The sequence below is a fragment of the Salmo salar genome, chromosome 19 (assembly GCF_965601325.2).
Source record: "Salmo salar chromosome 19, fSalSal1, whole genome shotgun sequence".
Lineage (NCBI taxonomy): Eukaryota > Metazoa > Chordata > Actinopteri > Salmoniformes > Salmonidae > Salmo > Salmo salar.
Genome location: NC_138309.1, coordinates 57,775,148 through 57,800,980, shown reverse-complemented (window position 1 = coordinate 57,800,980; position 25,833 = coordinate 57,775,148). Strand labels below are relative to the sequence as shown.

At 45.6% G+C, this 25,833-nt stretch overlaps 1 protein-coding gene across 3 annotated transcripts in view; it reads left to right on the top strand.

The window, feature by feature from the left end:
* The window catches only part of LOC106579321 (unconventional myosin-Id-like), a 128,030-nt gene extending 103,693 nt beyond the window's left edge, over nt 1-24,337 (top strand). For all 3 annotated transcript variants that reach the window (XM_045702477.2, XM_014159139.3, XM_045702478.2), the window contains one exon: nt 21,223-24,337. In XM_045702477.2, the coding sequence (XP_045558433.2) occupies nt 21,223-21,379 (157 nt within the window). In that variant the 3' untranslated portion in view covers nt 21,380-24,337. The remainder of the gene's footprint in view (nt 1-21,222) is intronic.
* Nucleotides 24,338-25,833: the final 1,496 nt, after the last annotated feature.

The window sequence follows — 25,833 nt, the reverse complement described above, 5'->3', positions numbered from 1 at the left end:
TAACATGTGCCGTCCTCCCCTCAGCAGCCTCCTGTGCTCTCCTGTAAGCAAAGTCCAGTACTTTCTGTATGGTGCATTCTCTCAGATGTGCAGACAGGAAAGGAGATTATGGTCCAGGCCAGCCCCCACCTACTGTGTTACTTACTCAGTGTCCCTTCGGTCACCCCTGGAAAAACTGCACACGCAGCAGATTTCAACTGCTCTACTGTCCCATCTGATATGGTACTGTACATCTATTATATACCAGGGCTTGACATTTCACTTTTTTCTACACTTGTCCTTTGGACAAGGAAGACAGATTTATTTTACTTGTCCAAAAGCTCAAGTCACTTGTCCCCCCCCCCCCCCAAAAAAAGTAGTTGTATGAAGAAAGGAACCCCTTTACAAAATACAATGCATTACTATCTTTTTTTTACCACAGAGAATCAGACAAAAATGTAAGTTACACTCTGCCTGTTGGCTTCTTTGCATATTCAAGGCTGTCTCAAAATACAACACTGCCCCTTTAAGGCTCTCCTGGAAGATGGTTGGCCACCCTAGGTAGCCTATCAAATATTACAACATTACAATTATAACCAAATACTTTGTATGTCTTTTATAAAATAATTCTCTCCAGGGCTGGTAATTAAAGGTGTCCCGTTGTCCCTTGGATGATTAAAAATATGTCTACGGTTCAAAAGTTCTGGGACGACAGATCCAAAATTCATACCGCTGAACATAAAGAAAATAAAAAAGCAATGAGGGAGATGCAACAGGTCAGACCGTTTATCTTAAAATGTTGATGAAGTTGTATTTCTTCATATTATAAGATCAACAATGTGCCCATGGCTGTAGGCTACGCACTAATGTTCCAAATTGCTATTAGCGTCAAAACACCGCTCTCAGAAGTGCACCGCACGCACGAGTGGTTTCATTTGACAGAGATTAAAATATCCGTTACAAATGAAGAGAGGAGATCTAAAGATGCATCAACTAGCGTGGGTTACTAATATGACTAGGATTATGCCTTTTGCTGCTGCACGATCAAATAAAGTTGATTTGAAAACCAATCTTAACGTGAAAAATGCTGGTTTCAATGACATATTAAGTGTTTAAGTAATTCCCTCAACATTTAGTCGTATTTTGACTAGGCTAGGCTACTTTGAAACAAGGTAAGACATGCTTCATAAAAGGACATTAAATATCCAGGTTTTAAACAAGTATGTATATCTTTAAATAGTTTCACATATGCTGACCACCTTTGCTCAGATTCAAGGTGGATGATGTGTGGTGCGCGTCAGGCACTGTCCTTCACTCTCCGGTCTTCTGACCGTTTGATCTGAACCAACCGTGCCTTGAGAACGTCAACGAAATCGAGCCTTTTAGACGTTAATGGTAATTATCCTTCATTATACTTGTCAAACCTGACTGGCGTTTAGCCTATATTTATGTAATTAAAAGTCTCATTAAAGTTTGGCTCCATTTTCTGGCACCTTCCTCATGTCAGCATCGGTTTGGACGCGAGGCTGTAGCCAATATGCATATCACCTACACATTGATTTGTATATTATTCCAATGCTTGTGATTTGTGTGATTTTCATTGTTTTGTTTTTTTTGCTTGTCCATTCCAGACATCTTAAATCTACATTCTTCTTGTGCGACAATTATTTATTTTTTTACTTGTCCTGGACAAGAGAACAAGCATTAATGTCATATTATTTTTATGTTGGGGCTTGTATGATAGTTGAGTAATGTATGATAGATGATTGCAGCATGTTTACCCAGCTGTAGAATACCTACATTATAATTAAGCCAAGGCACTTTATCATATCCTTGCTCTGGTCTATTTTGTGGGGGAATGTGCCTGAACACGCCTCTGCTCCGATGCTATCATGTCTCATTGTATACGCGCTCTCAGCGAGAGAGAGAGAAAAAGCCCTCTGCCATTGGGTTCCTCTTAATTGGTCTCCATGTGCTTCCTATAGAGGCCCATCTATCACAATGAAACATGGCCAGAACAAAAGGCCACGCCGAGACATCTCAGTGTGTGTGTCCATGTACACTGAGTACGACAAACATTAGGAACACCTTCCTAACATTGAGCTGCAACCCCCTTTTAACCTCAGAACAGCCTCAATTCGTCAGGGCATGGACTCTACAAGGTGTCGAAGGCGTTCCACAGGGATGCTGGCCCATGTTGACTTCAATGCTTCCCACAGTTGTGTCAAGTTGGCTGGATGTCCTTTGGGTGGTGAACCATTCATGATACACACGGGAAACTGTTGAGTGTGAAAAACCCAGCAGCGTTGCAGTTCTTGACACAAACTGGTGCGCCTGGCACCTACTACCATACCCCGTTCAAAGGCACTTAAATCTCTTGCCTTGCCCATTTACCTTCTGCATGGCACACCTACACAATCCATGTCTCAAGGCTTAAAAATCAATCTTTAACATGTCACCTACCCTTTATCTATACTGATTTGAAGTGGATTTAACAAGTCACATCAATAAGGGATATATGTGCCCTACACATCCCTGTAGATGTAACCTGTAATCTGTCCTTCAGCGTGGTGCACAGCCCACACAATACTGATCAGAGCGCCATAGAGCTTACATCACACACAGGGACCCAGAGTCAATGGCTGGCTTTTTTATTCCCCAAATGTACAGCATGTGTAGTGCAGAGTGATAGTGACACTAAGTTTAAGGCGCACTCCAAATAACACTGGTTCTTTCTCTGTGTAGTTAGTGTATGAGAGTTCCAACTTTCAATATGGAGGCTTATTTCACTGGGGGGTTCAGAATTTGTCCCCTCAAAAGACTACTTTTCAGATTGAGTTCACGACTTGACTGGTTTGTTCATGAAATGTCAAAGCTGTCATATTTTACGAGTAGATAGGCGCCCTCTCAGAATGTATCGGGGCCAAATCTGTTGAGAGTAAAACAGACGCGGCGAATTCTGCTCCACATATGAATAAGAGCATAACCCTCTTATCGGCTGTGACGCACAACAGTTGTCTAGAAATTCACAAATAGTCCAGCCGCTTCTGCATGAAAACGGATTATATCCCCGTGCTCTCACTTCCTCCCTCGCTCTTTTCCTTTCTCATCCCTTTTTCCTTTTTTGTCATTCCCCTATTTTCATTCCTCTTCTTTGTACCTCCGTCTCTCTCTCCCTGTTTATCTTCCTCTCTCTCTCTCTGTTTATCTTCCTCTCTCTCTGTTTCTCTTCCCTCTCTTGCTCTCTCTGTCTTCCTCACTCTCTCGCTCTCTTCCTCTCTCGCTCTCTCTCTCTCTGTTTCTCTTCCCTCTCTCTCTGTTTCTCTTCCCTGTCTCTCTGTTTCTCTTCCTCTATTTGTTTCTCTTCCTCTCTCTCTTTCTCTTACCCCCCCTCCCTTTCCCCCATCCCTCCCTCTCCTCTCTCCTCCTTCCCTCCCTACCCCTCTCCCTCCAACTCAGAAGAGGAGAGATTAAATATTTAAGGTGATGAGCTGCTCTACTCTGCTCTCTCTCCTATATTTAGCCCAGACCTCTGTTCTATTGACATGCACCCCACTGCAGCACAACACAACACACCACAACTCTTAAGTAGAATCAGGTGTGTTACTGCAGGGCTGGATCAAAAGCCTGTATGCATAACCAGTAAGTTTTTATATTTACGTTTGAGTCATTCAGCAGACGCTCCTATCCAGAGCGACTTACAGGAGCAATTATGGGTTAAGTGCCTTGCTCAAGGGCACATCGGCAGCTTTCCAGGAGGAGGATTTGCCACTGCTTATACATGCAGTACATTACAGTCGACTGTATATGACCCTGATACACACTGAGTGTCCAAAACATTAGGAACACCTGCTCATTCCATGAAAGACTGACTGACCAGGTGAAAGCTATGATCCCTTACTGATGTCACTTGTTAAATCCACTTCAATCAGTGTAGATGAAGGCGAGGAGACAGGTTAAAGAAGGATTTTTAAGCCTTGAGACAAATTGAGACATGGATTGTGTATGTGTGCCATTCAGAGGGTGTATGGGCAAGACAAATGATTTAAGTGCCTTTGAGCGGGGTATGGTAGTAGGTGCCAGGATCACCGGTTTGTGTCAAGAACTGCAACGCTGCTGTGTTTTTCTCACTCAACAGTTTCTCATGTGTATCAAGAATGGTCCACCATCCAAAGTTCATCCAGACAACTTGACACAACTGTGGGAAGCATTGGAGTCAACATGGGCCAGCATCCCTGTGGAACGCTTTCGACACCTTGTAGAGTCCATGTCCTGACGAATTGAGGCTGTTCTGAGGGCAAAAGGGGGGATGCAACTCAATATTAAGGTGTTCCTAATGTTTCGTACAGTCAGTGTACATTACATGTGCATTACATTCAGCTTACCCGATCACTAGTTCACGCCTGTCCTAAAAATAGCCTCCTTGTTAATTATTCATTTCTCTCAGGAATTATAAAGAAGCTAAATCGGCGAAAGACCAGCAATACACAAACTCTGTCTTCACGTCCAAATTCCAACGTCTAGCTATGTTTATCTACTCTATGTCCGTCTGATTCGGACTCGGACCTACTTCACTACTTTCCCATATAGTGACGGTTCCCTTTGTTCTGGTTTCTAAACTATACATTGTGCTCCAGTGGAACCCGATCCAATGAGAAAGTTCCACTGTGAGATGTGTTAGTCCCTGACAGAGATGACTCTGTCGCGGTTGTCTCTGTCCTAGATGTAGCTTTGTTTCGCCGTTGTGTAGCGCTGTATTTGAACTACTGGGTTCTGAGAAAAGAGCGTTCTGTGCCAGGTTGTCTTGCTGTTTCAGTGACTACTGTAAGTCCAGAAAGTATTGACACGGGGGATGGAGGGAGAGATCCTTGTGAAGGCAAACGATGGATGGATGAGTGTGTGTCTCTATCCCTGTCTCTTCCTTCATTCTCGCTCGCTCTCTCTCGTGCTCTTCTCGCCCTCTCTTTCTTCATGCCCTCTCTTCTCGGTCTCTCTTCTCTATCACTCTTTCCTCCCAACTCTCTCACCCTCTGTTTCTTCCCTCTCGCTCTCTTTCTTCCCTCTCGCTCTCTTTCTTCCCTCTCGCTCTCTTTCTTCCCTCTCGCTCTCTTTCTTCCCTCTCGCTCTCTTTCTTCCCTCTCGCTCTCTTTCTTCCCTCTCGCTCTCTTCTTCCCTCTCGCTCTCTTTCTTCCCTCTCGCTCTCTTTCTTCCCCGCTCTCTTCTTCCCTCTCGCTCTCTTCTTCCCTCTCGCTCTCTTTCTTCCCTCTCTCTCTTTCTTCCCTCTCGCTCTCTTTCTTCCCTCTCGCTCTCTCTTCCCTCGCTCTCTTCTTCCTCTCTCTCTTCTTCCCTCACCCTCTCTTTCTTCCCTCTCTCTCTTTCTTCCCTCACCCTCTCTTTCTTCCCTCTCTCTCTTTCTTCCCTCTCGCTCTCTTTCTTCCCTCTCGCTCTCTTTCTTCCCTCTCGCTCTCTTTCTTCCCTCTCGCTCTCTTTCTTCCCTCACCCTCTCTTTCTTCCCTCTCGCTCTCTTTCTTCCCTCTCGCTCTTTCTTCCCTCTCGCTCTCTTTCTTCCCTCTCGCTCTCTCTTTCTTCCCTCGCTCTCTCTCGCTCTCTCTCGCTCTCTCTCTCCAGGAATTCTCCCACTGTGTAGATGAATGGTGTTATTCTGGGCCCAGCCTAACCCGGTAATAAGAAGGAAAGCGTAACTCGCTTAATAGCACTAGGGAGAGACAGGAAGAGAGGGTGCTCGACAGACTAAAGATATGAGACACTCTGCACTGTTATACTGTTCAGGTCTGTGTGACACCAGTTATTGGACTTAACTGTTTGCTTTGTCTTTCTATCATTTTGTTGTTTCGTTTCATTCAAGTTCTCTTCTTTTGTTCTTTCTCTCTCTCTTCCCCCCCCCCATCTCTCTCACTCTCCCTCGTCATTCCCTTTTTATGTGTCACAGATTGAGGTTGGCCCAGATTTGACAGGGCAGCGTAGTTACATGATTAGTTCAAGCCCTCAGTTCAGCCCCAGGTCAGAACATAACCAACGAGCTACATCAGATCAATACAGAGGCTATGGGCTTCATACTGCTGACTCATTCACAGCAGAGAGAGAGAGAGAGAGAGAAGAGTAACATTGATCTGTGGCTTGTTGTCGGTCATGTAGCAGAAGTCTGAGGCCCCTGATTGCTCTGGCGAATCCTCTCTGCTCTCCTCCCCGGGCAGAGAAGTAGGCATCTGTTTTCCTTTTCGGAGAAAGACGACCCGTTAAGTTTGTGTTATTGCAGTGTCAGTACAACGGAAGTGTGATGAATATTCAAACCTTGAAGAAGTGCTGCTCAGCGTGAACAAATGTGCCGTGTTGCACTTTCCTGTGTAATTTGAGATGGCATCGTCATCATCATGTTTAAAGACACTAAGACAGACAGAGTCGGTGTGCTGCTAACTGGTGATTTTGTCTCCCTACACCATCAAGGTCACCCTTTATGCTGAGTGGAGCATTTCAGACTTAAGGAAGTCATGCTCCCCTCCACTCCCTCTCCTTTATCCCTCCTTCACTCCCTCCCACTTTTACCCCTCCCTCTCTTGCCCCCCCTTGTTTGTCAGCTTTCCTCCCCTTTTTTCCTCTATCCCTCCTACTCGCCCTCCCTCCCTGTGCGGTGTTGCAGATGCAGTTGCCATAGCGACCAGCCGATCCATGTTTGTCTGATATTTAGTCCAATAATAACCCTGCTGGCTGAGAACTAACTCATCTCCTCTGGGGGGGGGGGGGGGAGAAGGAGAGAGGAAAAGGATGGAGAGAGGCAGAAAAACAGTGTCAGAGAGGTAAACAGAAGCTGTAGGAAGGACAAAGGGGGGAGAGGGAGAAACAGGGGGCTCGAGGGAGGGAGAGTATTATTTATTTTTAAAGCTCATCTTTTTTTGTTGTTGCCATGAATGGATCTGTCTCCATCCTTATACATTATCCAGGTGATGGATTGAATGATATTCCTGTCATTTAAAACGGTGCAGAGCACCAATGATAGACAGCCATATAAACACTAATTTGCCTTCCAAAAACATGCGGTAAAATTGTGTTTTTGCTACCTCCTGCATAAATGGATGGACGTGGTGTGTGCGTGTGTTTGCGTGTGTGTCATCATAACACACTTACATGTGGCTACAGCCACCACACACACACTGTTTTTGCTGAACAGTAGAGAGTCCTGCTCTGTTTTATATTTTATATCATCCTGGGGGGTCGGTTGGTTGGTGGAGTGATTGAAGGGGAGGGGTGTAGACTGAGTGTGTGTGTGTGTGTGTCTGAGAGAGATGGGATCTGACCTAGTTTCCCTCTGCGTGGGTCCCTGCACCACTGCAGTGCTGTCTGCCTGCCCGCCAACCAAACAACCAGTAAGAGACGCAGTGAGGTGCAGGTCAACAGGCCTCTACCATGCTCATAGAGTGGTGCTGCGGCCCCAGACATCCCCTCCCCTGACTGGAGTGAAAGGTCCCTGGCCTCCCCTCTATACCTCCAGCCTTTCCACCTACGCTCACACAGAGACACCCATGTACTCTACCATCTTGCTGCAAGCCTCTCGATCCTTGTACACTATACCGAGATGTAGCCCCCGCTTGACCTTTACCCTCCACTCTTTTTCCTGATCATTCTCATCCTTCTCATCCCTCGCTTCTTCCCATTCGTCTTTTCCCCCTGTCACCTCCAGCTTGGGCCTGATCAACTCTATTATCTCGGTTCCAAACGCAACCTCGTCCCCTTCCCCCATGTTACTCGAACCCGTGAAGCATCGATAAGCTGGAATGAATGGCGTCTTCGTTGATCTATTGATTTTGGCTGGGGTGACAAAGTGAGAGCCAGGCCTCTTTTAAAAGGGAGCGGTCGCTCCATCTGTAATGAAGAAACTCATGGAAGACACTCCTCTTGCTTTTCTTTCCCTCCGCTTGGCTCATCCTCATCGATATATTGATTTCCCTAATGGTCCTTCAGTGGTCCAGCCACCCATGTGATTATACTGGGTGTTTCAGAAGACGAGAGAGACACGAGGGATTCTGGTTCATTGACCAGTGTCATGCTAGGCCTATTGAACAGAACGGGGAGAAGAGAAACTGTAGAATTTGAAGAGCCAGGCGTGATGGTTTAAGATGGACGGAGACTCCTGTTGTGAAGCCATTGTGGCTCCAGCAGTGTGAAGACTCAGCTGTCCGTGTAGAGTGTGTACTACTATCAACGGTCCCTCAGGGGAAGTGGCCCCTTGCTTTGTCCACTTCCGGGACGTATCACCGTCATTGACCCTGCTGATCGTCTAAAGGAGGTTCCCATGTGGCGCAGCGGTCTAAAGCACTGCATCTCAGTGCTAGAGGCGTCACTACAGACCCTGGTTCGATTCCAGGCTGTATCACAACCGGCCCTGATTTGGAGTCCCATAGGGCGGCGCACAATTGACCCAGCGTCATCCGGGTTAGGGTTTGGCCGGGGTAGGCCATCATTGTAAATAAGAATTTGTTCTTCACTGACCTAAATAGAAATAAACAATAAAGAGAGGATCTCGACACCGATGACAGCCGAAGAGGGGATGTGTGTCTTTGTCTAGGAGTCTGTCTAGGAGTACTGATGAATACTCTGTACCACCCTTGATAATAATAGTGACTCTACCCTTATGGGAGTAGAGCTGTTCTCACTTTGCCATGCGTTAAACGTGTTCTGTTCACACTGACGTTATCAGTCCCAGCAGTAGGCATGATGAGACGATTCATGTAGTGGTGGATCCAATCCAACTGTTGAAGTCCTATTGGAAGTGGATTTTTACTATTGGTAGTCCCTCCTGTTCAATTATCGTGCTCTTATAATGCATTCATATTTCATATCATGTTCTCTGAAGCACATTAAATAAACCCTTATTGTCAGCGAAGGTTGTAACGAACGGCGGCACAATACACGTGTCCTTCAGGACCAGCTGACCCTCCACTGTCACGACACATTTTTTATTTTTTTTAATTTAATTAGGCAAGTCAGTTAAGAACAAATTCTTATTTACATTGACGGCCTAGGAACTGCCTTGTTCAGGGGCAGAACAAGATTTTTACCTTGTCAGCTCGAGGATTCGATCTAGCAAACTTTCGGTTATTGGCCCAACGCTCTAACCACTAGGCTGCCTGCCACCTCACATGATTAACAGTGTAGAGTTACATTATAGGATCTCTATAGTTAAGGCCTCTTGACCCCTCCCTCCACCGCTACTGTACATTAGGCACTTAGCTGACCTAGGCTACAGTGGCTTTGATCAACAAGCTCCTTGGCAGCCTCACTGCACGGCTCCACTGCTAGGCTGCTTTCTCTCTCTCTCTGTGTGTGTGTGTGTGTGTGTGTGTGTGTGTGTGTGTGTGTGTGTGTGTGCTATTGTGTGCTATTGTGTGTTATTGTGTGCTTGTCTCTCTCCTCCCTCTTTCTTTCTCTTTCCTTCAGATTGATTGTGTTCTTCCTCTTCTACTCCTCCTCTACGTTCAGGGGTCTTTGATCAATAGACTTTTTGCTGCTAAGACATTTTTAAATGACCTACTTAGTAATCTCCCCCATTTTAGAGTATATCGCTCTTCTTTTCATGAAAAAATGGTGGACGAAGAGACATAGAGGAGGAGAGGAAGATATCCGCACTCACAGCTTACTAAATATTGTAATGGTTTTTGGGCTGTTTTGAAGGGTTGGAGTTCCTGCATTTGAGCAGCTCCATTTTTTGTTGTTGCTTCCTGTTGTTGTTTTCTCTGTGGTTTAATATCACATTGGATGTTTTGGGGCAGAAAAGGCTGGAAGAGACATGTCTGAGAAGAAACTGAGAGGAGGTGTAATTCGGCGAGACAGCGGAAGTATTGGCTAATGGCTACCTTGTTGTGATTTCAGTTGAGTCACCGAGACTCTATATTCATACCTTCAACTGTAAAGTGAACAATGAAGTTGAAATCACTCCAACATCATCTCACTAACCATCTCTTTCTGACCTGTAGCGCTGCCGATGCCAGCGGAACTGCTTTAAACTATGAATCACTCTCTCTGTTGTGACGTGACTGAAGGACATTTCTAAACCCGCTGTGCCGCCAGGCTCGAACCATTAGCGACCTGAAAGAGGTGTGTTTATTTTTCCTTTCTTCTCCAGCGGGATGTCTAGGTTGGAGCTGGCTGGGAACACGGGAGATGTGTGAGAGAGCGGATGCAGATCCATTGGGAGGGATAGGGTGGATGGTTGAGGTGGAAATGACAGCTGTAGAGACCCTTTTATCCACCATTTCTATTCCTTCTCTCCCCCCTCCTTCCTTATACCTCCTCCTCGGGCTGGATTATGTTTGCTCGTGTTGTGGAAGACTGGATTGGGGGTTGGCCGCGTGGTTTGTGTGTTGAATTTGTGAGAGGAGTTGGCTATCTATCAGATACATGTGGGCCATTGTTCCGTCTCGACACTCTCCTACCCCCAGCCGCTCCCCCTCAGACAATAGTAATAGGCAGAAATACATGAGCATACTGTCCCCAAATCAAATCAAACTTTATTTTCCACATGTGCCGAATACAACAAGTGTAGACTTTACCGTGAAATGCTTACTGACAAGCCCTTAACCAACAGTGCAGTTCAAGAAGAAGAAAATATTTACCAAGTAGGCTCAAATTTAAATAAATAATAAAAAGTAACACAATAAGAGTAACAGTAACGAGGCCATATACAGGGGGTACCGGTACCGAGTCAGTGTGCGGGGGTACAGGCTAGTTGAGGTAATCTGTACATGTAGGTGGGGGCGAAGTGACTATGCATAGGTTACAAACAAACAGCAAGTAGCAGCAGTGTACAAGAGGCGGGGTCAATGTAAATTGTCCGGTGGAGATTTTTATGAATTGCTCAGCAGTCTAATGGCTTGGGGATAGAAGCTGTTGAGGAGCCTTTTGGTCCTAGACTTGGCGCTCCGGTACCGCTTGCCGTGCGGTTGCAGAGAAGGCAGTCTATAACTTGGGTGACTGGAGTCTCTGACAATTTTATGGGCTTTCCTCTGACACCGCCTATTATATAGGTCCTGGATGGCAGGAAGCTTGGCCCCAGTGATGTACTGGGCCGTTCGCACTACCCTCTGTAGCATCTTACGGTCAGATGCCGAGCAGTTGCCATACCAGGCGGTGATACAACCGGTCAGGATGCTCTCGATGGTGCAGCTGTAGAACCTTTTGAGGATCTGGGGGCCCATGCCAAATCTTTTCAGTCTCCTGATGGGGAAAAGGTTTTGTCGTGCCCTCTTCATGACTGTCTTGGTATGTTTGGACCATGATAGTTCGTTGGTGATGTTGACACCAAGGAACTTAAAACTCTCGACCCTCTCCACTACAGCCCCATTGATGTTAATGAGGGCCTGTTCAGCCCTCCTTTTCCTGTAGTCCACGATCACTTTGTCTCGCTCACATTGAGGGAGAGGTTGTTGTCCTGGCACCACACTGCCAGTTCTCTGACGACCTCCCTACAGTGAGAGAAAAAAGTATTTGATCCCCTGCTGATTTTGTACGTTTGCCCACTGACAAAGAAATGATCAGTGTATAATTTTAATGGTAGGTTTATTTGAACAGTGAAAGACAGAATAACAACAACAAAAATCCAGAAAAACGCATGTCAAAAATGTTATAAATTGATATGCATTTCAATAAGTATTTGACCCTGTCTCAATCAGAAAGATTTCTGGCTCCCAGGTGTCTTTTATACAGGTAACGAGCTGAGATTAGGAGCACACTCTTAAAGGGAGTGCTCCTAATCTCAGTTTGTTACCTGTATAAAAGACACCTGTCCACAGAAGCAATCAATCAATCAGATTCCAAACTCTCCACCATGGCCAAGACCAAAGAGCTCTCCAAGGATGTCAGGGACAAGATTGTAGACCTACACAAGGCTGGAATGGGCTACAAGACCATCGCCAAGCAGCTTGGTGAGAAGGTGACAACAGTCGGTGCGATTATTCGCAAATGGAAGAAACACAAAAGAACTGTCAATCTCCCTCGGCCTGGGGCTCCATGCAAGATCTCACCTCGTGGAGTTGCAATGATCATGAGAACGGTGAGGAATCAGCCCATAACTACACGGGAGGATCTTGTCAATGATCTCAAGGCAGCTGGGACCATAGTCACCAAGAAAACAATTGGTAACACACTGCGCCAGGAAGGACTGAAATCCTGCAGCGCCCGCAATGTCCCCCTGCTCAAGAAAGCACATATACATGCCCGTCTGAAGTTTGCCAATGAACATCTGAATGATTCAGAGGACAACTGGGTGAAAGTGTTGTCGTCCGATGAGACCAAAATGGAGCTCTTTGGCATCAACTCAACTCGCCGTGTTTGGAGGAGGAGGAATGCTGCCTATGACCCTAAGAACACCATCCCCACCGTCAAACATGGAGGTGGAAACATTATGCTTTGGGGGTGTTTTTCTGCTGAGGGGACAGGACAACTTCACCGCATCAAAGGGACGATGGACGTGGTGATGTACCATGTACCGTCAAATCTTGGGTGAGAATCTCCTTCCCTCAGCCAGGGCATTGAAAATGGGTCATGGATGGGTATTCCAGCATGACAATGACCCAAAACACACGGCCAAGGCAACAAAGGAGTGGCTCAAGAAGAAGCACATTAAGGTCCTGGAGTGGCCTAGCCAGTCTCCAGACCTTAATCCCATAGAAATTCTGTGGAGGGAGCTGAAGGTTCGAGTTGCCAAACGTCAGCCTCGAAACCTTAATGACTTAATGAAGATCTGCAAAGAGGAGTGGGACAAAATCCCTCCTGAGATGTGTGCAAACCTGGTGGCCAACTACAAGAAACGTCTGACCTCTGTGATTGCCAACAAGGGTTTTGCCACCAAGTACTAAGTCATGTTTTGCAGAGGGGTCAAATACTTATTTCCCTCATTAAAATGCAAATCAATTGATAAAATTTTTGACATGCGTTTTTCTGGATTTTGTTGTTTTTCTTTCTCTCACTGTTGAAATAAACCTACCATTAAAATTATAGACTGATCATTTCTTTGTCAGTGGGCAAACGTACAAAATCAGCAGGGGATCAAATACTTTTTTCCCCTCACTGTATAGGCCGTCTCATCGTTGTGTCGTCAGCAAACTTAATGATGGTTGTTGGAGTAGTGTTTTGCCATGCAGTCGTGGGTGAACAGGGAATACAGGAGGGGACTAAGTACACACCCCTGAAGGGGCCCCAGTGTTGAGGATCAGCGTGGCAGACGTATTGTTGCCTACTCTTACCACCTGGGGGCGGCCTGTCGGGAAGTCCAGGATCCAGTTGCAGAGGGAGGTGTTTAGTCCCAGAGTCCTTAGCTTATTGATGAGCTTCGTGGGCACTATGGTGTTGAACACTGAGCTGTAGTCGATGAACAGCATTCTCACATAGGTGTTCCTTTCGTCCAGGTGAGAAAGGGCGGTGTGGAGTGCGATTTGAGATTGCGTCATCTGTGGATCTATTGGGGCGGTATGCGAATTGGAGTGGGTCTAGGGTGTCCGGGAGGATGCTGTTGATGTGAGCCATGACCAGCCTTTCAAAGCACTTCTTGGCTAGCTGACGTGAGTGCCACGGGGCGGTAATCATTTCGGCAGGTTACCTTCGCTTCCTTGGGCACAGCGACTATGGTGGTCTGCTTGAAACATGTAGGTATTACAGACTCGGTCAGGGAGAGGTTGAAAATGTCAGTGAAGACATGCGTGCGCACACACACTCACGTGCACACACACACACACACACACACACACACACACACACACACACACACACTCAGTATTGATCAGAGGAGGCTGGCGGGTTTTATTTTAGAACTGCTGTTAAGGAAAGCAGGGAAATACGATCTGACAGGCGAACAGTGGGGGTTTCTCTCCCTCTCTGATCCACATCAACAGCACCCTATGGAGCCCCTCCCTCGGGGCAGGCGTGCTGCTCTTGGCATAGAACCTGCACTCTTGTTGAGCATCTGGTCTGTCTTTGTCTCTGCCACAGACAGTCTATTCACATGCACTGTCCAGATTTGCAGTAATCTGCCCATATTTGCATCATACCACAAGTCCTCTGTCGTTAGTTAGCTTGATAGGTATTTCCCAGCATAGCACTTTGAAAGGGACTTTAAATTCTCTCAGAGAAGATTTTAATAGGTTTAAATATAACCTATGCATATCAATTATTTTACGCTGAACAAAAATATAAACGCAACATGTGAAGTGTTGGTCCCATGTTTCATGAGCTGAAATAAAAGATCCCAGAAATGTTCCATACGCACGAAAAGCTTATTTCTCTAAAACGTTGTGCACAAATCTGTTTACATCCCTGTTAGTGAGCATTTCTCCTTTGCCAAGGTAATCCATCCACCTGACAGGTGTGGCATAACAAGAAGCTGATTAAACAGCATGATCATTACACAGGTGCACCTTGTGCTGGGGCCAATAAAAGGCCACTATAAAATGTGCAGTTTTGTTACACAACACAATGCCACAGATGTCTCAAGTTGAGGGAGCGTGCAATTGGCATGCTGACTGCAAGAATGTCCACCAGAGCTGTTGCCAGAGAATTGAATGTTCTTTTCTCTACCATAAGCCACCTTCAACGTCGTTTTAGAGAATTTGGCAGGAGGTCCAACTGGCCTCACAACCGTAGACCACGTGTAACCACGCCAGCCTAGTACCTCCACATCCGGCTTCTTCACCTGCGGGATCGTCTGAGACCAGCTACCTGGACAGCTGATAAAACTGATGACTATTTCTTTCTGTAATAAAGCCCTTTTGTCGAGAAAAACTCATTTTGATTGGCTGGGCCTTGCTTGGGTGGGACAGTCTCCCAAGTGGGTGGGCGTATGCCCTCCCAGGCCCACCCATGGCTACGCCCCTGCCCAGTCAAGTGAAATCCATAGATTAGGGCCTAATGAATTCATTTAAATTGACTGATTTCCTTACATGAACTGTAATTCAGTAAAATCATAAATATTGTTGCATGTTGAGTTTAGATTTTTGCTTAGTATATAACCTAATCCTGAGCCCAGAGTCTTCTGCAAGCCACAGTGGCTTTGCTGAGTGACTTTACCTGTATCTCTTAAGTTTGGGAAGTTCTCATATATTTTGCAGGAGACAGGAGAGCTTGGCTCTGAGACAAAAACACTCCTAAAAGGATGAGTCAGCTGTGTTGCCTGGATGCAGATAGGTTGTCCTGTCAGTCCCCAACCTCTAAGAAGATTCCCTACTTCTCTTCCTGTTCTTCCACTTTATCCTCAGAGAGGCTGGGGTAGATGGGGCCGAGGATTCATAAGTCAGAGAAGAGACAGAGAAGAGAGTAGGAAATAATGTTTTTTTCTAGTAGCAGAGGCAGTGGTGTCTGAGTGTCCCCCTGGGGAGATAACTCGACTGAGACTGGTCACTTAGTATTGGATTTCTTAGTATTAGCCACATATAAAGATCTCCCAATACACATATTCTATGCAATGTCTGTGTGTGTCAGTGGCAGTCGGTGCTTTAAGATTAGGGAGGATGTTTATTTATTTTTATGAGCATGGCTTTATTTCTATTACAACATATTGGATGACTCTCTTCCATTCACCCAGCTCAATGTAACATCGATAGGTTTAGGCTATTACATGATACTCAAATTTTCCCTATACTCATCATGAGGTTTCTACAACCAAGCCTACGAATTAAGGTTTATAACTGTGCACATGTCAAGAGACAAATTGGATTAATCAAGACAGTGGCACATTCAGTAGTGCCTTGCACACTCTTGCCTGCATCTAGCTGATTTAGGGTGTAATCATTAGTCCAACAGTTGAAAATTAACGTTTCTATTAGACAAATCACGCAGTACAGTGTACAGCAAGCAGTTTAGCAGTTACACCAGCGGGCCCCGGTTGCAATAAATTAATGAAACCGAAAGCTTACCTTGACTTGGGAGAGTTCCAGTGTTAGCTAGCTAGCTAAGGCTATCCAACATAAATAGCATTCCTCTGTTTGAGCCGGGTGTTTGAGTAGGCTAAATTAGCTAGCTGCATTAACTAGCTAAGTAAATTAAAGAGAAAAAAATTCAAAATATAGCTATCTCTCTCTTTACGCTGCTTCTCTTTTGTTTTTGAAGAAATTAATTTGTTCAAAACTGTTCAACTATTGTCTTTCTGTCTCTTTGAGTCAACTACCACATTTTATGCACTGCAGTGCTAGCTAGCTGTAGCTTATGATTGAAGTACTAGATTAATTCTCTGGTCCTTTGATTGGGTGGACAACATGTCAGTTCATGCTGCAAGAGCTCTGATAGGTTGGAGGACGTCCTCTGGAAGTTGTCTTAATTACTGTGCCTCCTAGGTTTTGTATTGAAGTCAGTGTAGCCAGAGGAGGACGGAAGCTAGCTGTCCTCCGGCTACAGCATGGTTCTACCCCAGAGAGTGTTGGGGCTACTGTAAATCCACGATAATCAAGAATTTCAATAAGCATTTCTCTACAGCTGGCCATGCTTTCCACCTGGCTACCCCAACTCCAGCCAACTCTGCACCCCCTGCAGCAACTGGCCCAAGCCCCCCCCCCCCCCCCCCCCCCCCCCTTCTCCTTCACTCAAATCCAGACAGCTGATGTTCTGAAAAAACAGCAAAATCTGGATCCCTACAAATCAGCTTGGCTAGACAATATGGATCCTCTCTTCCTAAAATTATCCACCGCCGTTTTTGCAACCCCTATTACTAGTCTGTTCAGCCTCTTTCCTGTCGTCTGAGATTCCTAAAGATTGGAAAGCGGCCGCGGTCATCCCCCTCTTCAAAGGGGGAGACACTCTAGACCCAAACTGTTACAGACCCATATCCATCCTGCCCTGCCTTTCTAAAGTCTTCAATAGCCAAGTGAACAAACAGATCACCGACCATTTTGAATCGCACCGTACCTTCTCTGCTTCGCAATCTGGTTTCCGAGCTGGTCACGGGTGCACCTCAGCCACGCTCAAGGTCCTAAACGATATCATAACCGCCATCGATAAAAGACAGTACTGTGTAGCTGTCTTCATCGACCTGGCCAAAGCTTTCGACTCAATCACTGTATTCTTATCAGAAGACTCAACAGCCTTGGTTTCTCTAATGACTGCCTCGCCTGGTTCACTAACTACTTCTCAGATAGAGTTCAGTGTGTCAAATCGGAGGGCCTGTTGTCCGGACCTCTGGCAGTCTATGGGGGTGCCACAGGGTTCAATTCTCGGGCCAACTCTTTTCTCTGTATATATCAATGATGTTGCTCTTGCTGCGGGTGATTCTCTGATTCGCCTCTACGCAGACGACACCATTCTGTATACATCTGACCCTTCTTTGGACACTGTGTTAACAAACCTCCAAACGAGCTTCAACGCCATACAACACTCCTTCCATGGCCTCCAACTGCTCTTAAATGGTAGTAAAACTAAATGCATGCTCTTCAACCGATCGCTGCCTGCACCCGCCCACCCGACTAGCATCACTACTCTGGACGGTTCTGACTTAGAATATGTGGACAACTATAAATACCTAGGTGTCTTGCTAGACTGTAAGCTCTCCTTCCAGACTCACATTAAGCATCTCCAATCCAAACTATAGAAATCTAGAATCGGCTTCCTATTTCGCATCAAAGCCTGCTCTCATGCTGCCAAACATAGTCAGTCTTATGAGGGTATCTACCTATCCTTGACTTCGGCAATGTCATTTACAAAATAGCCTCCAACACTCTACTCAGCAAACTGGATGCAGTCTATAACAGTGCCATTCGTTTTGTCACCAATGCTCCATATACTACCCACCACTGCGACCTGTATGCTCTCGTTGGCTGGTCCTCGCTACATATTCGTCGCCAAACCCACTGGCTCCAGGTCATCTATAAGTCTTTGCTATGTATAGCTCCACCTTATCTCAGCTCACTGGTCATCATAGCAACACCCACCCGTAGCACGTGCTCCAGCAGGTATATTTCACTGGTCATCCCCTTTCCTTCCAGTTCTCTGCTGCCAATGACTGGAACAAATTGCAAGAATCACTGAAGTTGGAGACTTATATCTCCCTCACTAACTTTAAGCATCAGCTGTTAGAGCAGCTTACCGATCACTGCAGCTATACACAGCCCTTCTGTAAATAGCCCATCCAACCAACTACCTACCCCATCCCCATATTTGTTTTTGTTTTTTTGCTCTTTTGCACACCAGTATTTCTACTTGCACATCCTCATCTGCACATATACAGTTGAAATTGGAAGTTTACATACACTTATGTTGGAGTCATTAAAACTCATTTTTCAACCACTCCACAAATTTCTTGTTAACAAACTATAGTTTTGGCAAGTCGGTTAGGACATCTGCTTTGTGCATGACACAAGTAATTTTTCCAACAATTGTTTACAGACAGATTATTTTGCGATCACAATTCCAGTGGGTCAGAAGTTAACATACACTAAGTTGACTGTGCCTTTAAACAGCTTGGAAAATTCCCGAAAATGATGTCATGGAAACTTCTGATAGGCTAATTGACATAATTTGAGTCAATTGGAGGTGTACCTGTGGATGTATTTCAAGGCCTACCTTCAAACTCAGTGCCTCTTTGCTTGACATCATGGTAAAATCAAAAGAAATCAGCCAAGACCTCAGAAAAAAAATTGTAGACCTCCACAAGTCTGGTTCATCCTTGGAAGCAATTTCCAAACACCTGAAGGTACCACGTTCGTCTGTACCAACAATAGTACACAAGTATAAACACCATGGGACCACGCAAATCAATCCCAGAACAACAGCAAAGGACCTTGTGAAGATGCTGGAGGAAACGGGTACAAAAGTATCTATATCCACAGTAAAATGTGTCCTATATCGACATAACCCGAAAGGCCGTTCAGCAAGGAAGAAGCCACTGCTCCAAAACAGCCATAAAAAAGCCAGACAGAGACAGACGGACGGACAGAGAGACGGACGGAGAGAAAGAGAGGTGGTGACAGCACCAGAGACAGGCCCGGGCATTCATCAGAGCTGTTGTCCTATTGGCTGGCCCTGGCATGGGCGGCCATGACATATGGAGAGGTTTGTAGGGTTGCCCTGGTAACCCTGCGCCGCTGCAGCCCTCATTGCTAGGCTACAGTGCTGTATGTATAATGCAGAAGTCTGACGTGGGTAGTTTGAGGTGATTTGTTTTTGTTTGTTAGGCGTTGTTGCGTAACTAATGGGTGTCGAGGTCACGCTGATTAATTTCTGTAGACTTAGCACCACTGGTTGAGTGGATGTTTTGGCTCCGGCCGTTTCCACGAGTCACCAAGGGTATTATCATGAATTATGTTTGTTGACAAACGATGCGAGCGACCGTCGTTATGTTGGAATGGTGTCAGGATGAGAGTTGGATTACGTAGACAAGCATTTCTCTCCCTCTCTTCCCAGGTGCTGTAGTTCACTGTACCACTAGTTACAGCTCTTAAACACACACTTTACAATACTCCGTCTGTTTGCCCACACACCCTGACTCCCTCACAAATGCTTTTTTTCCCCTCAACAAATCTTAGATTAGCCTCATTGATCCTCTCAAAGAGGGAATAGTGCAAGATGGCCGTTCAGCCAGAAACCCCTTCACTAGATGTGGCAAGCGCTAAAAGCCAATCGGCTGGTGAGCCGTACCTACAGTACAGGCACAGGGATCATTCCTGGGTTATAGGCTAGCCTAGCGTGGGCTCGCTATTGTCAATCTACTTTACCAGTCTACCATGGTCTATAGCAGGCCTCTCCATCCCTGTTCCTGGAGAGCTACCCTCCTGCAGGTTTTCACTCCAACCCTGTTCCTGCAGAGCTACCCTCCTGCAGGTTTTCACTCCAACCCTGTTCCTGGAGAGGCTACCCTCCTGCAGGTTTTCACTCCAACCCTGTTCCTGGAGAGCTACCCTCCTGCAGGTTTTCACTCCAACCCTGTTCCTGGAGAGCTACCCTCCTGCAGGTTTTAACCCCAACCCTGTTCCTGCAGATCTACCCTCCTGTAGGTTTTCACTCCAACCCTGTTCCTGGAGAGCTACCCTCCTGTAGGTTTTCACTCCAACCCTGTTCCTGCAGAGCTACCCTCCTGTAGGTTTTCACTCCAACCCTGTTCCTGCAGAGCTACCCTCCTGCAGGTTTTCACTCCAACCCTGTTCCTGCAGAGCTACCCTCCTGTAGGTTTTCACTCCAACCCTGTTCCTGGAGAGCTACCCTCCTGCAGGTTTTAACCCCAACCCTGTTCCTGCAGAGCTACCCTCCTGTAGGTTTTAACTCCAACCCTGTTCCTGGAGAGCTACCCTCCTGTAGGTTTTAACTCCAACCCTGTTCCTGGAGAGCTACCCTCCTGTAGGTTTTCACTCCAACCCTGTTCCTGGAGAGCTACCCTCCTGTAGGTTTTAACTCCAACCCTGTTCCTGGAGAGCTACCCTCCTGTAGGTTTTCACTCCAACCCTGTTCCTGGAGAGCTACCCTCCTGTAGGTTTTAACTCCAACCCTGTTCCTGGAGAGATACCATCCTGTAGGTTTTCACTCCAACCCTGTTCCTGGAGAGCTACCCTCCTGCAGGTTTTCACTCCAACCCAGTTGTAACTAACCTGATTCAGCTGGTCAACCCGCTAATTATTAGAATCAGGTGCACTAGATTAGGGTTGTAGCGAAAACCGACAGGATGGTATCTCTCCGGGAACAGGGTTGGAGTGAAAACCTACAGGATGGTAGCTCTCCAGGAACAGGGTTGTAGCGAAAACCGACAGGATGGTATCTCTCCGGGAACAGGGATGGAGAGCCTTGCTCTATAGTCTATATCTATGCCCGTTGGCATCCAGTTCGCTGTCATGTCCATATTATGACGAGGGATATCCACAATGGTGAAGGATGCACATTCAATTGCAGTGAACCATATCAGTGTTTTTGGTGTAAAAAGGCCTTTAGCCTTTTGAACGAGCACACACATTATACATCATACACCACACATCATACACCATACATCATACATCATACACCATACACCACACACCACACATCATACACCACACACCATACATCATACACCACACGTCATACACCACACACCACACATCATACACCACACATCATACACCACACACCATACACCACACACCATACATCATACACCACACATCATACACCATACTCTCTCTCTCTGCTGATATTGATGTAACAGCTGTAAGCTATGCATGTACAACACATGCTTAACAAGTCTTTCTTTCTCCCTCTCTCTCGCTCTCTTTCTCCCTCTCTCTGCAGTGAGAAGAGGAAGCTGCAAGTGAATATCGCCAGTCCCATCCAGTGCAGTATGAACGGCAGGAAGTGCACCATCATTGTGGAGCCCAAAATCAACCAATCACAGCCAGACTTCACTAAGAGCCGCTCCGGTTACATCCTGGCAGTTCCTGGAAACTAAAGGGCCTCTCGGGGGCCACTCGGCCTGTGACGATGACAAGTGTCAAATGAAGACTACAAGAACCATATATCTGTTAGGTATAGAGCTGACAAATGAACTAGATAGTATGGCATGATGCATGGGAGGATTTGAGCTCTCAGAATGACAAACATGCCGAATGTGTACCTTTTTTGAATGGGTATTTATTTTACACAACAATTCTTTTTTCAATAGGACATTTAAGATGTTTAATACATGCAAATGTATTTTTTTTTGTTAGACAAACTCGCACAACAATAATTCACCAAAGAGTAGATTTTTTTTCCCCTTCACTTTTCAATATCAAGTTCATATGTTTTGTTGGGGCATTAATCATTTTATATTACGCTAGCTTTGGTTTATCATGATTAGAATCAGATTTCGTAATTTATTTTTGATCAAAAGTGGAGATTTGATGGAACATTTTTTTAACACTACCCTTTGGTTTTGGACTAGAGACTCACAGACAGTCCTACATGCACACATCGGAAACAAGAGCGGGAGAGAATGTTGTCCTGTGTATTTCAGGGACGGAACCCGTGTCAGAGGCACAGAGAAGGGTTTAGTCGGTTAGTCACAGGCTGTGGAGTGGGATGTGTTGAGCATATCTTGAACCCGAACGTCACGATGTGCTCTGAGGGGAGCATTAAAATCTCAATTTAAAACCTGTTATCTGTTCTCTCTGTGTACTGTATGTACAATAATAGTACTCTACATGCTTATAGTATTACGCAAAATGGGCTTATGAGTGGCCCCGCCAGATTGTGTACATTTCATGGCAGTAGTTCTAGGTAATGATTTATTGATGCATTGTAAATGACTTAATCCATTATGTCAACATTTCAGCACGTCTATGCTATATGACCACAGCCAGATGTTGTACGTTTTCCATAGACGAGAGAAAAGAAGTCGACTCTGTACCCGCGCAGTAAATCAGTAGTATTGTGTTCCTGTGTGACTGATTAGGCCCACTGGGCACGCACTGGTTAAATCAACGTTGTTTCCACGTCATTTCAAGGAAATGATGTTGAACCCACTCGGAATAGACGTTGAATTGGAATGGACGAATGGGAATAGACGTTGAATTGGAATGGACGAATGGGAATAGACGTTGAATTGGAATGGACGAATGGGAATAGACGTTGAATTGGAATGGACGAATGGGAATAGACGTTGAATTGGAATGGACGAATGGGAATAGACGTTGAATTGCCGTCTGTGCCCAGTGGGTATTGACTTCGACTGAGGTGACAGTGGAGGGGTATGATGAACACCGTCATTTCCCAAGATCCTTGGCCTACTTCCAGTAGTTCTAGTTTCAGTGTCAAAGTACTGCTGCAGATATCGCTCTGTCACTTGGAATTCTTTTCAGAGTGAAAAAGGTTTTCTCTAATCACTTTCAGAATTGCTACCGAGCGCTAATTGCTTTGAATATCGTCCGGAAAAGTTGGTATTGTAATTAGTTAGTTAGCGTCCCTCTCCACTGAAGAAATATTCCTTTACCTTGCAGCTATGGCCTATGATGACCTTGTTCTGTTGGTTAATAAGCCACTTCAGACCAGAAAATGTCCCTGTATTGGGGGAAAGTTGTAGGCTATGTATTGTGTTGTGGGTATTATCAGTGACGTCACAGTAGGATCTCTAAACGGCAGGTGTTTAATGTGTGGCTAATCCTCAGGGCTGCCTGTAAGACTTGGTTATTATGAGAAGGCCAACTATAGCTATCCCCCACATCCTCCAGTTATACAATATGTCTATTCCACTACTCATCATTACAATGCTCTGTCTGTGACTGTGTCACATCCCACTGAAATAGGTTTCTCTCTCTCATGTCTCCCGACATGCCTGTCTTGTATGGAAGGATACTTTTGTCTGAGAACAAAAGCCCAGCCTGGCTGCCTCCTCTCCTCTCCTCTTATTCTCTATCGCTCTCTCTCTCCCCTCACTCCATCACGTCTTGGCACTCTGCCCGGGTGGGTAGACTGTGCCACTGCAGAGCCGAGGAGGAGTTTACTCTGAACCCCCCTCCCCCGTGCCCTGAGGAGAGAGGGAAAGGAAGGAGGAGACGAAAGAGAAAGAGAGAGGGAAAGTGCATCAATGAAGACACTGAGCTTGATGAGATGCCCACTTTCCCCACTACTACATAAATAAGATGGTAACAACACGTGGTTCTTCAGTTGAGTAAGGATTCTAATGGTTCACTGTCACTCTTTGGGGTGCAGCATGGAGACTATTCATATCCTGAGTCCTCTACCGTACATCCAGTGCAAATGGGGAAAAAGTAGTCAAAGTGAAAATAGGTTACTTTTTCCATCACGTTTTCCAGATTCTTTTTATTGAGTCCATAGCCATTTAGTCTCTTACACTCAATGTTCTTTCAGCTTTACCTTAGTTTGTGATCTGTGACTCTAGAAGGTGTTGTCTGCTGCATCCTTGTCCCTCATTGGTTTCTGTTGGGTTTGACTTGTCTGATCCAAAGCTTTACCTACAATTCCTTCAATTGTTTATTTTTTTTCTGAGCAATATATCACTAAAGTTCCTCCATGAAGGGATCCCCGTCTATGATATTTCATTGAGTTTCTTCTGTTGGTAACCCTTTTGATTACAATGTGTCCCCTATTCCCAACTTTTAATGGTTAAAATGGTTTAAATTGTACTGCAATGATACCTGAAAATTTTAAATTGGGGAAGATTTATAACATTGTTGTATCTTCTCATTTCCTTCAATATATTCAACACACCAAATATCTAGATGAATATATAGATAGTTTGATCAGCAAATGTACGTGCCTAATTTTATATTTCGCGTATTTATGTAATATATCAATATTGATAATGAAAGAAAGTGTTTGGACCAAATCTGAAGGGAACTTCACTGTTTTATGTTATCTGCAAAGAGACACAATGATAGTTATTTGATTAATAAATGTATTTGCTCAAGTTTGCTCAATGACTTCATCTTTTGTTGGCATACAGCATTTGATATTACTCACCAAGTCTTGTGTATGTGTGCGTGTGTGCGTGTGTGTGTGCAAATTTGTGAATGGAGAGATGTGATGAGGACACCCCTTTTATCTCTCTTCAACCAGGAAAATACATGGTTCATCAAGGTCTGCTGGTATATAGGCTAGTCTGTGATGTTTTCTTCCTTCTCCCAGCTGTTGTGTTGTCTGTGTGATTTTTGGGCGAGCCAAACCACGCTAATCCGCCTGCTAACCTAGCAGCTGTTTCCCTAGATGACGTCACGACAGCCAAAGCCTCTGCAGTCAGTCAGGTCAGGTCGACAGCATCACCACTTCCCACTCCCTGTCCTCAACAGACACATCATCAGCCTTCTGATGGACGATCACTAAATCAAATCAAATTTGTCACATGCGCCGAATACCACAGACCTTACCGTGAAATGCTTACTTACAAGCCCTTAACCAACAATGCAGAGTAAGAAAATATTTGCTAAACAAACTGAAGTTCAAAAAAGTAACACGGTAAAATAACAATTGAGGCTATATACAGGGGGTATGGGTACCGAGTCAATGTGTGGGGGTACGGGTTAGTTGAGGTCATCTGTACATTAGGGGTAAAGTGACTGTGCATAGATGATAAGCAGCAGCGTAAAAAAAGGGTCAATTCAAATAGTCCGGGTAGCCATTTGATTAACTGTTCGGCAGCCTTATGGCTTGGAAGGTAGAAGCTGTTAAGGAGCCTTTTGGACCTAGACTTGGTGGTCCGGTACTGCTTGCTGTGCGATAGCAAAGAGAACAGTCTAGGAATTGGGTGGCTGGAGTCTTTGAAAAATGTTTAGGGCCTTTCTCTGACACCGCCTGGTATAGAGGTCCTGGATGGCAGGAAGCTTGGCCTCAGTGATGTACTGGGCCATACATACTACTCTCTGTAGCGCCTTGTGGTCAGATGCCAAGCAGTTGCCATACCAGGCGGTGATGCAACCAGTCAGGAAGCTCTCGATGGTGAAGCTGTAGAACTTTTTGAGGACCTGGGGACCCATGCCAAATCTTTTCAGTCTCCTGAGAGGGAATAGGTGTTGCCGTGCCCTCTTCACGACTGTGTTGGTGTGTTTGGACTATGATAGTTTGTTGGTAATGTGGACACCAAGGAACTTGAAGCTCTCGACCCGCTCCACTACAGCCCTGTTGATGTGAATGGGGCCATTCAGCTCCTTTGTCTTCCTCATGATGAGAGAGAGGTTGTTGTCCTGGCACCACACTGCCAAGTCTCTGATCTCCTCCCTATAGGCTGTCTCATCGTTGTCAGTGATCAGGCCTACCACCGTTGTGTCGTCGGCAAACTTAATGATGGTGTTGGAGTCGTGCCTGGCCACGCAGTCGTGGGTGAACAGGGAGTACAGGAGGGGACTAAGCACGCACCCCTAAGGGTCCCCAGTGTTAAGGAAAAGCGTGGCAGATGTGTTGCTGCCTACC